Raw genomic sequence first — 12,023 nt, 5'->3', positions numbered from 1 at the left:
GAATTCAACCTGAAATCTGTATTACTCACTTTGCTGAAGAAGTGCTATTATTTATAACTTGTCACTTGAGCAAACCTTCATATGTCTGATTTATGCTTTTCAGGGCTCCATTATATACCATAATTTAATTCTCTAGGACACAAAGATTCAATATACGTTCCTACTTACTGATACATGATTCCACAGTGGGTTACTGTGCTTATAAAAATCGGCCAAAAGAATCAAAACACACTAGTTTCTCAACAGAACTGATTTTTGAAGGGCTTGAGGTTAGTTCTCTAGAAATAAAATCAGTCTGACAAAAACTTACAAAATATTTTGAAAGTCTTGTCTTTTATAATTATTTTTTATTTGGAAATTCTAAACATAATTTTCAAAAATACACAGGAGAGACTTTAAGAGTAAGCAAAACATTGCTCCTATTTTTCAAAAACGAGTAAATGTTCATGGTAAGATGATTCTTAAATAGTAACTGAAAGAGAGAGATGAGCTAATTCTAACTTTATAGATGTAACTGATGTGAGCTAATTAAAACTTTATATATATAATTAGTTTTTACTACAGTAAAACTTATAAAATGTTTAGTTATTTGCTCTTTTTGTATACAAAACATGACATGTCTATAACGTTCACCTGAACATATAACACTGAACAAATAAGCCCTTCCCTCAAATGTGGACATTTATATCTCAGGTATAAAAACAAACCCACAATTAGGTTATGCTTTTAAGAACACAATACTAAGGTAAAACACTACAGGAGGGAAAAAACTCTGAAAAGGAAGGCATGCTTCACTGTTGAATACAATACACAGGCATGTTTTGTTTAAAAAATAGAAGTTAGTTGCTATTACTTAAAAATCTAATGTCTGGTTTGTATTACAAAGCCAGAAAACTGGCAAAACAAGGCTGAAAACTGGAATGACAATCCTGGGTCCTCCGGGACTTTCCTACCTGCTGCAGACCTCCACTGGCCTGCTATATACTCAAGTTCCTATGCTTGCTTTGCCCCAACACTCGTATGTAGGTATCTGAGATTTCAACCCCTGCACAAGACAATGAGCTCAAGAGCAGAAACTATGCCATGTGCTTTTTTGAATGCTAAGCACCTGGCTCAATTTAGTCACTCAATACATGAGGAAAGAGGGAGGACACCACCCAGGGAAGCCCTATTCTGAGTTATCTGTAACCATCCAAGTACTGATACAAAAAATGCTCATCGCTGTAAGATTTCAAAAGTTAACAATCGTGTAAGGGCCCCTAAAAAAAACTTAATGGGTGAATCGTTAAATTTATAGCTTCTTTCCTGTGCTCTCATACCTAACTTTGATTGGTTTTCTCCATAGGTGTTCACAAAGCATGATCTGCTTTCTGGCAATAAAAGACTACCACGTCATGTAAAACTTTTCTAAGACAAAACCAGGTGATACTGGCTCGATGTTCCAATAGTGTGCACTAACTATGTACACTTCCATAACTAGCAGTGTGGGTGCGTCCCAGGTTCTTTTTACCTATAGGAGGGGATTGCTTCAAAAGCAACACCCCCTGGCCTGGTGTGCCAAAAATGAAATTTCTCGTAACAGCAGATATGAATCCTGAACTAAGAGGTGACATACAAGAAATAAAACTGCAGTATCTCATAAAAAAGTGTCTGTTCCCTAACCCCTGCTGGGTTGAGCCACTGTGCCAGCAAAGTGGTCTCTATCTTGATTGGAAAATTTTTCATTATGTGGACTAATGAGCCATTGGTCCACACCTGGAATCTTTTTTAAATGTATAAAAGCATTCAAACATAACAGCAGGAATTCAGTTAGTTTTTCACCCCCCAAAAGAACAGATTCAAAATTATAGGCTACATACAAGATTTGCCTAACAATGCAAGCCAAAGATTCATATTGTTAAACTCAGTTTCTGTTCGTTGTTTATCATGACAATATTATTCATTCAGACATATTTTAATGATAGATTTGATGTATCTTTTTAATTCTGATGCAAAGAGCAATACCTCCTAAAAATAAAACATTAACCCAGTTGTAACTTTCATGTGACTTAAATCCAAGTGAACAGCATTTCCTTTCAGAACACAGAAATTCTAATTTTAAAATATTCCCAATTTGTTCTTTGAGTTCTACTCTTCAGTTACGTCAACATATTGAAAGTAGGGGATTGGTGAGGCAACGAGAAAATGAAACATGATTTTGGAACCAGCATTTCACATAAAATTCTTGTGGCACAATTAAAATGTTAACATTTTGATGCTTCCTACAAAGACATTGTATTAATACGCTTGCTTCTATCTATCAATTGACAGTATGCCTTTCTACACTTATCATTTCATTAATAGATATAAATGTGATCACTTAAAAATACACATAAAACCAATTTTAAAACTCTAAAACATTTTCTTCAAGAGTATTTCATTGGAACCCAAAAATCCATTATATTTTACATGTATTTCTCAGATTTTACATTCTATACATATCTAACGGCATTAATATATTTTCATGCCGAATATAGTAACTACCACTAGGAATCAGAGATATTAACATATCTTAGCTCCACGTTAACTTCTGACCTGCTCTGTAAAGAGCACCTGGGAAGGTGTTATTTCCACAGAAATAATACGTAAGACTAAAGAAATAATGTATGATACCAGGAGATCCGTACAGTAATGAACAAACGATGGTACCAATGATTTCATTAAGCCTTAAAAGTGTATTAAATAATTCTTTAAAAACCAGATCTGTCTTCAAAAAGATATAGATAAGAAAACACTATAAAAAAATAACATTTTTCAGAAGATATGAAAAGTTTTATTTGTTTTTAGAACTATGACCACACTGAAGCAGACAAAACTAAAAATGAGGTGAGTTGCCATAAAATACTTTCAATTTCACTAGAATAAATTTAGTCAATAAATGTAAAATATATACCAAACAATGCTTTCATTTAGTTCTCTGAGGATTATTTACAATGCTGATATTTATAAATTTATGTAAGATATAAATTCATATTTCTTGAACTCACTATAATAGATAGCTATGTAAGGAAAATAATTCAACCACCAAAAAAAACAAACAAACAAAAAAAGAAAACAACTGATGTTCAAAAAAATATTTTTAACAGTTATTTCCAAATAATAAAATAATACGCATTCTATCTACTTCTGTATAAATAAGACTGCATAGTTTAAGTTCTCCGGGATGTAAAAAATATAATTTAAACTGCATCTTACCTTCTGTATTCGGTAAGAAGCTGATTATAATGATAAACCACAGACTTCGCATTCTGCAACCAGAAGACACCATTATTGATCCCTTTAAATATTTTCTTTGTATTCCTTAATGAATCTAGTTACAAATGCCCAGCTTCATCGAACCCAGCAGTCTGCATCATTGATCCTCATATCTGAAAAACAAACAAATCCATCATTTACTCTATGGTCCTGCTACATTCCAAAAAAAATGTGAAAACAACTCTTTCCCTCCCTTCACTCCCTCCTTGTCAAATATGGAAGCTGCTCCTATACACGGGGTAATGAGCTTCACATCCTGAAAACGATCAAAGCCCAAAAAACACTTAGAAACAACCAGAACATATGAATTCATACAGTAATATAAATTCTTAATGGTGATTTTTTTTCATTGAAAAGCTTACAAAGCCATTCTAGACTAATACATCTGTCTCTCTATGCCACATATTAGTTGGTTTTTTTTTTTAATCAAAGTACAGCTGACCCTTGAACAACACGAGTTTGAACTGTGAGAGTCCACTGAATATCAATAAATACTTGTAGTTTTTGCTCTGATGTTGGGAGTCCACAGATGCAGAGGGCCAACGGTAGGTAGTGGTCTACACCATTTTATATAGCAGATCTGAGCATCGTGACTTTGGTACCCACGGGGATCCTGGAAATCCCCAGGGATACCAAGGGACAACTTTAACTTCTCAAAAGTTATACACAGATTTTTCAACTGCGTGGGTGTTGGCCCCCCAATGCCCACGTTGTTCTAACGGTCACCTGTACTAGCTTCAAAATATAATACCTCTCACAAAATTTTATAAATAAATACAGTTTTGGGTTTGTTTTTAGTAATGACAACAGCAATATTATCTACTATTTTATCCTGTTACCATCCAGGATATTTTATCCTGTTACCATCCAAGACGGAGCTGAGATAAAATGAAACTTAATAACAGTTTAAGTCTCTTAACTATTTCATTTTAAAGTTTAAGATTTTCATTTATTGGTTTTTCTCACTGCAAGGTACAACTTCAGATCAAACCCACATCTTTGAATAGGTTGTTTCACCCACGGGACCCAAACGTAAACCTCAGACCATAATGATTTTTATCTCTAAGGCTGCATCTTTCCTTTTAAAAAAACTGAGGGACGGGTGGCAAGGAAAACAGACCTGGAGTCAAGTCTAATTCTGACTAGCCATTAAGGACCAGTTCAACTGGAGATGATACAAAAACTTCAGCAGCGTAACTTAATTAGTGCTACTCAGTTCCTAGGATCACATGAGACCAGGTCATTTGCTGGGTTCTACGGAAGTGTTTTTACTTCTAAGGTGGCATGAGGAGTCAGAGAGTAAGTGATAGTCTTATAATACACATAAAATGCAGGCAGTTCCCAAATATACCCTGCCTCTGGGTCCAGCTTCTTCTTAAGGTTAATTACAATTTTTTCTTTTATAAGGGACATCTTAACTCTTTATTTCTAACAATTTTCTATTATGTACTTCTAAGTAATACTCTTACCAAGTTTTAAGCTAACCTTAACTTGCTATACAAGTAAGAGTTTTTAAAAGTTGGGGAAGTGAGAGGAATAACCCCTATTCTGAGGTTGTGTCTATAACTCAAATAAAATGAACTCATATTTAGAAAAAAAAATTTCATAGATAACTCTGAGTTCTCTATTTTACATTATCTGAGCTACTCTGCATTTTGCTACATGCTTCATGTATATCATATGTGATTCTATTAGCAACGCATTATATTTTATTATCAGTTCCCTATAATGCGACTTCAATGGAAAAGCAGTCAGATTCTAAATGGTTTAGAGCACTTACCACACTATAAAGTCACTACCTTGGTTTACCAACAAACACACCAAAAAGAATTTAAGAAATTAATCTGAAGCTATTATCTAGTGTTTAAATATAAAGATCCATAAAAATCACAGATGAAAGAAACTAGCAAGGTTTCTGTAGAAAGTCTGTTTTACCAAGCTTATAGTTTCAGACATAAAACTGCTTCTCCATATACGCCTCCTTAACCCATAATCAGCCCAGTTTTTTTTAGCTCTTTCTGAAAACTCTGAAGACAACTAGGCATCACGATAAGGAAAGTCAGATGGGTATTATCCAGTTCGGAGAACACCTTAGATGCTTCTCTGTCCAAAGAAATAAGACAAAAACAAAGGAAAGAAAGCTTCCTCTTCTGAATGCCAAAAACGTTTTTAAAAGAACGAAACATTAAAAATTAATGTAATGGAGACACATGGCACACAATCCTGCAGAATTGGCTAGCTCTCTCTATTCATTTTTCACTCTCAAAAAACAAAACCAAACATAAACCTGCAGTTCACAACTGCTGTGGCAAAGTCCCTGCCTTAAGACTGCAAGCTATTTTATGGAAAGCATAAAGAGAAGTCAGATAATTTCATGGCCTGTCACATCGAAAAGGCTCATCAATGAACAATTTCTTACAGCCTACAGACTGTTCAGTGATCTGATTAAGCAATTAGAATAATTTTAATGTGTGGATGAGGTACATACATTCATTACCACAAGTAAAATTCAGTGAGCCTTTGGAATGCTCCCGAGTCAAGCAAAGAATTCTGGTTGTAATGGGAACTTTCATTTCAGTGAACTGCAATGCATACAGGCTGCTTGCCCACACGCATAACTCTTGAACACATTTCCACTTTCTTAAAGCAACCCAAGATCAGTCTGTCTTCGGTCATCCACTCTTTGAAAGAGTCCTTGTTTGTGGGAAGAAAGGGAAGGAAAAAATCAGGGACTGATGACTGCCTTGTAGGAAACAGCTGCCAAGATAGGAAAACCTCTGTTTGTGAGGGGAAAAGGAGGAGGAAACCACACAACCAAGACCTCTTTTGTGGTCTTTGGCTAGGACAGAGTATTTCATGAACAGATTTTAACTAGACTAAAATTTGAATGTATTCTTAAGCTTTGAATGTGAAACAATTTTAAAAGTATGCTCTAGTCATTATGAGACAGTATAAATGATTGTTTCTAACAAACAGAAACGGTTCTGGAATGAAATAAAATCATGGCTTCTTTTACACAAATAAAGCTGAAGTCTGGCCATTTATTTCTCTGTGCAATAAGTAAAAAGAATATCAAATTTATTTTGCTCATTCTACAACATATAGCCAATCACTTTCACATCAAATAGAATTATTTTCAAAAGCTTAGGCTTTAAATGCAATTTTGAAAACTAAGTCAAAAGATTTTACCGCTGTGATCCAAATTAAAAACAATCTCCCATTAAAAAAACTGCTCATGAAAATTGAAATACTTAGCAAACCACAATCAGCTAAGGATATAATAAATAAATAATCAAGTATGGTGAAACTAATCCCAAGAAAACAGTGCTCCTAAATCAAACTCGAGCCAAAAGACACTCAGGCAGAGATGCAGCCAACACTCCCTTCAAACTCGACAACTACCTGCAAAAAATGACGCTCAGTAACACCTCCTCACAATGCAAAACAACAAACAAAATCAGAAAAGGACTATTAAATTTCCTTTCAACAAACAGAAAAGATTAAGTGAATTCCCATATTAATGATGAGTTTGTCTTTAGATTTTTAGAAAACTTCTTCCCAAGAACTTCAGGGAGTAATTAAGGGTGTAAGAAAGGCACAGAGCGCAGATGAAACCCCTCCTAATGCGAAGTAACAGTTCTTTTCTTAATTATAACAGAAACAGAACATTTCTACGTGAACTGTAAATAACTGTAATTTCTTTAAAAATCAAAGCTACTTCTAATGTACAACCTCCTCCTTTTTTTATCCTTCAAACAAGATTCAAACAATTTCATCCTCTTCTTGTTTCTAAACCACATGCCATTTTCTACCAAAACCTCTCTCAAGATTTTTTTTTTAGATCTAAGTCTCCTATTACTGTGTCATGTAAAAAGCCAATTAATGCATCATGACTACTAAACCTTCCAAAGCTGAACAATGATTTCCAGGAATATGCCTCAGCGCTGTTTATATCCTAAGTCCTCAATATACAGCTAGCTGTAGTCTTCCAGACAGTAACTGGCTTATATTTATTAGCTGCATTAATCATCCTGTGCCTTAAACCGTCAGCAAAATTAGGAAAACACCACTAATCAGTTTTAATATCTGTGTATTTATGCAACATTACCAGGAAATCCCATTTAACCCTATATTTAGAAAACAATAAAAACCATTTGTTGATAAGTATTAATGAAAGAAGTAGAATATGCTTCAAACTTCTAAGAGGAAAAGATAATTTAAAATGGCTTAAAACTGGTTAATTAAGGTTGATACTCTATTAAGAGCAAAGCCGCCTTAGAGATTCACATTTAAAGCTTCATCTGTGATTTCTACTCATGGACACTGACTGAACTGCTGTGAACTCTGGATTTTAAACCCAAAACAGCTGTAAGGGTGAGAAGCACAGGGAAAGGAAAGAGCCAGCCAAGCATTATACCTACCGAAGTCACCCCTCCTTGTTAGCATGCACTAATGCTGTGTAAAATGAAACATTCATGTGTTGGGTAAGCCTAAATTCTATGCACTTAAATGTACGTCAACTCTAAAGGAAAGCTAAAGATAGCTGTACAAAAATCAGTGTTTCTGATCTTATTTGTGCTAAAAGATTACAATCATTATGGGACAGAATTTACTAGCAAAAGAAAGATGCTTTTCTTTATTTTACCAAAACAAAACCAAAACAACGATAACAATCCCACTCTGCCCCCAGGCTTAGAGAATGAAAACTGTATTAGCTGCATGTCAAAGTAGCTAAACCTCATCAGGGTGGTGTTCATTTTTCAGAAATATCTTACGTGCAGTCCTTACAGGCCAGAATTTCCCCTCCTTGTTAACGTAAGAGAAAACACCAACAACCCTTGGGAGTTTTCTTTCAGTAAGTTGTCTAAGCAAAACCCTTGTTATCGCCAACCAGAAAGCCTTTTGTTTAGCTCCATTCAATGTCCTTTGCGTTTAAGTTTATTAATATTTCCCTTCCCTCACAAGGATAAGGATAGCAGTTGGGAATGCTGATAGAGATTTGAAAACCACGTGGCCAACCACTAGTCACCACCCTCTTTCTCTGTTTCATTTCTGAGGACACTGACTGGTATCAAGTCTAGAGTAGTTTAATTAAACTATGCTAAAGTTCCTTTAATATTCATTACTGGGCTTACCCTTTACTGAAACTTCTTCGTTACTAGGGAATAAATTCTCCTCTGACAGGGCTTAGAGGAGGGGCAGAAGGGAAAAAGAGTTCAGGAAATTCAGGAATGCTCCTAGTAAATTACACTGCTACTGCAGTAATATCTTGGGAGTCTGGCTGAGCATGCAAAAGAGGCTTGTCGCTGTGGACACTGGAGGCACAGCGCAGGGCAGTCTGCCATTCTCTTCATTAAAATCCTTCCAGTTGAAATAATAAAAACAAATGGCTGTCATTTTCAAACCAATGTAGGGAACATTTTATGACTGAACATAAACTTGCAAATGAAGTTTCAAAAAGGAAAAAAGCAACATGCCCAGTTCAAAATATTACCTTATAGATCATGAAAACTTGATAGCTCTCTCAACTTTTCTACTGAAACAGGTTCATAAATCCGTTTGCATAAAACATTTTCTATTTATTAAAATTATAACATACCTACAACATAGAAGTTAGTTTTTTCCCCATTTGGGGGAAAGGGACAGCTACTTTTAAATGGCATTCCTCTCCAACTTTAAGACATTATATTGCCCCTTAACTTTCCCATACTCCAGAATGCTCATGCAGTTTTTTTGAGTTGAATACAAAATATGGGTACCATGGCTACAAGTATTTCCTGAGTGCCTATTATGTGTGAAACACTGTATTAGATATACATCACTAGTCCTTATGAGGTTAATATAATAAAGGTCAGGAATATGAAGTTCAGAAAGGAAAAGTAACTCCACTAGCAGGTGGCAGGCCTGAATTCCAATCAGGGCTAATTATTGTAGCCCCCGCCCTTTACCAATGGAGAACCCAGTGGATGCCTGAAACTTCGGATAGTACCAAACCCTATATATACTATGTTTTTTTCTATACATACATACCTATGATAAACTTTAATTGTAAATTATAAAAATTTTTGTGTATGTGGTCTCTCTCTCTCAAAATATCTTATTGTACTGTACTAACCTGTGTTATGATGATGTGACATGATAAAATACCTTATTGAGTCTAGAACTTTTACCTAATCATTGATTTCACCTAATGATTCAACTAGTCATTGTTCAGGCAAAAGGAAAGAAAAAAATCCCATGTTGTTCATGAGATGCAGTCTTATGTTTGGATCGCTGCAGGATCTTTTGTTCATAAACCATTGTTAGTAGCAATTCCCCAAATCAATGTTCAGATTCTCTCTTGGTCCATATATTCAACCACTGAATGAAATAATAATGACCCAGGATCTGTTGTATATTAAATCATCAATAGCACCATCAGAGATTTTTTTAGAAGTAATGAGGTGATCTGACTAAAATATGTCAAATGATCTTACAAGTAAATATGAAAAATTAACTATAATACATATATACAATAAGTTGAAGAAAATTTTGTTATGTACACAGCACATTGCCTTTTGTAATCAATAAATAACACAACTCATTTGCAAACTATGTCAATATAGTGTCATTTAAACTTGTAATTCTTACTTCTAAAATAAAATAGATAATACCAACATTGTAGTTGTATGTATATCAGTTTAAGTTATTACATTCTAGGTATTTTTTTTTATATTGAGTACTAAAGTGTTATTTATTATTTTTACCTTATATATCAATTGGTCCTGTATTAGGTTCCAAAGGGCTATAAAATAGATTAAAATATGATTGCTACCTTCAAAAAGTTAATAACCTTCTAAAAATTAAATACACAAGAAAAATAAGACCCAAAATATGAATTAATAAGTGCTAAACTCCCCCAAACTTAATGGTAATAAATGCATTTTGTATGAAAATAATCAGAGAGAAGAGAATAAAAGCCGTTTCTGGACCTGTGTTTCCCTTGAGAGGTGTACCTGGATCATCTAATATCATCTTGCTGACAAGAGCCCAAGGTGATGATACACTCTAGAATACTGGCTTTACCTACTACTGTGAGGGTTTGGACAATTCACAAACATCTATACCTCAAGTTCGACAACTATCTATGAGGGCAGAAACACGCAATAAATCTACTAGTCCATTATTTTCCCAATTAGTCCAAAAGGTTTATGGCTCTGATTCCATCTTAAGAAAACTTAAGGAAGATTTTTAGGGGCTACTGCAATGTTTCACTGAGGGCTTACTCTTCTATCAAAATACGTGTCTCAGCAATTATTCTAATAATTCCACTTTTAAAATTACATCTAAAGAAGTTGCCATTTCCAAAAACACTTTTTGAAACCTTACACATTATTACATTGGTAGCCATAATATAATAACCTGAGACTTATTCAGCTCACATATTTCACCCTCTGCCTCTGTGGGAAAGCTACACACGATCAAAAAGCAAGATGACATCCAGGCCTTCTTCCGCAAGAGCAAATTCCTCTGCCTTAGCCAGGGTTAATCTCCATCAAGCCCTGTGCCACACCATATATATCTGTGTCTACAAGCAAAACTAAATATAACAGCATTTTATTCATTTGTAGAGAAGAGGAATATATCAAGTATTTCTGAAAATTAACTTAACGTTAAAAATAAAGTTGTAGTCTAAGTGAATGAAAAGAACAGACTCTTCCAGTGAAAGACAGAGTTTTGTAGGGTTGGAGTGGCTGCTTCCTTTAAAGAACATTACTGTTTCCCCGAAAATAAGACCGGGTCTTATATTAAGACCCGGTCTTATATTCTGCTCCAAACGACGCATTAGGGCTTATGTTCAGGGGATGTCATCCTGAAAAATCATGCTAGGGCTTATTTTCCAGTTAGGTCTCATTTTCAGAGAAACGTGGTAGGAGACTTAAATGGGAAGGCAAGAGAAATATTCATGGACATAACTGTAAGAAACAGTAATGAACTGAGTCATTTTGAATAGCTGTTAAATGTAAAAAAAAATGAAAAACAAAAACTTCAGTTCATTAAAAAATCAAAATATATCAAGTCTGACATGTTAGTGCTTCGTAACTATTCAATCATGGAGTGGAGGAAGTGTGTGGCTTTTAGAAAAGGGGTTTTCAACTTTAAAATATAATTTTATAACCTCTGTTAAAATTTCAAATAACAGTAAAGCAGTAATAAAACAGCAATGTTTAACAAAAAAAAATGTGGGTTATTAAAAAGCTGAGAAAAAATGACTAGAAGCTTGAATTACTTGCCCATTCTCTTATTTGGTGAAAAACTTATGTACTTTTTGCAATATTTCAATAATAATTAAAAATTTTCCAGTTCAGAAAACTGAGGAAAATATATCCCCTGTTGCTACTCCACATATAAAGAAAAGCAAAATACTGCTGAATATGAATAATTACCAATGATAGTAGGTAACTAGTGATTCTTCAAATCTTTTAAGCTAAAATACTGTCAGTAGTATTCCATTACGTTTGGAAAGATTAGAAGCAACGAGGAAACATGCAGACAGATAGAGAGCAGGGATCAGTGAACTGTTTCTATAAAGGACCTGATAACAAATATTTTAGGCTTTAAGGACCATCAGTCTGTCACAACTATACAACTCTGCCATTGTATCAAGAAACCCGCCGGAGACAATGGGTAATGAAGGAGCATGGCTGTGTGCCAACACTTGACTACAAAAACAGCCAGCGAGCCATAGT

At 34.6% G+C, this 12,023-nt stretch overlaps 1 protein-coding gene across 43 annotated transcripts in view; it reads right to left on the bottom strand.

Annotated features, from left to right (window-relative positions):
- The window catches only part of ADGRL2 (adhesion G protein-coupled receptor L2), a 597,884-nt gene that overhangs the window by 143,587 nt on the left and 442,274 nt on the right, over positions 1 to 12,023 (bottom strand). For all 43 annotated transcript variants that reach the window (XM_074335025.1, XM_074335028.1, XM_074335029.1 and 40 more), the window contains one exon: positions 3,235 to 3,407. In XM_074335025.1, coding sequence (XP_074191126.1) covers positions 3,235 to 3,307 — 73 coding nt within the window. In that variant the 5' untranslated portion in view covers positions 3,308 to 3,407. The remainder of the gene's footprint in view (positions 1 to 3,234; positions 3,408 to 12,023) is intronic.

This window comes from Rhinolophus sinicus, linkage group LG06 (genome assembly GCF_036562045.2).
Source record: "Rhinolophus sinicus isolate RSC01 linkage group LG06, ASM3656204v1, whole genome shotgun sequence".
Taxonomy (NCBI): domain Eukaryota; kingdom Metazoa; phylum Chordata; class Mammalia; order Chiroptera; family Rhinolophidae; genus Rhinolophus; species Rhinolophus sinicus.
The sequence above is the reverse complement of the archived record's forward strand: the minus strand, read 5'-3'. Positions and strand labels throughout refer to the sequence as shown.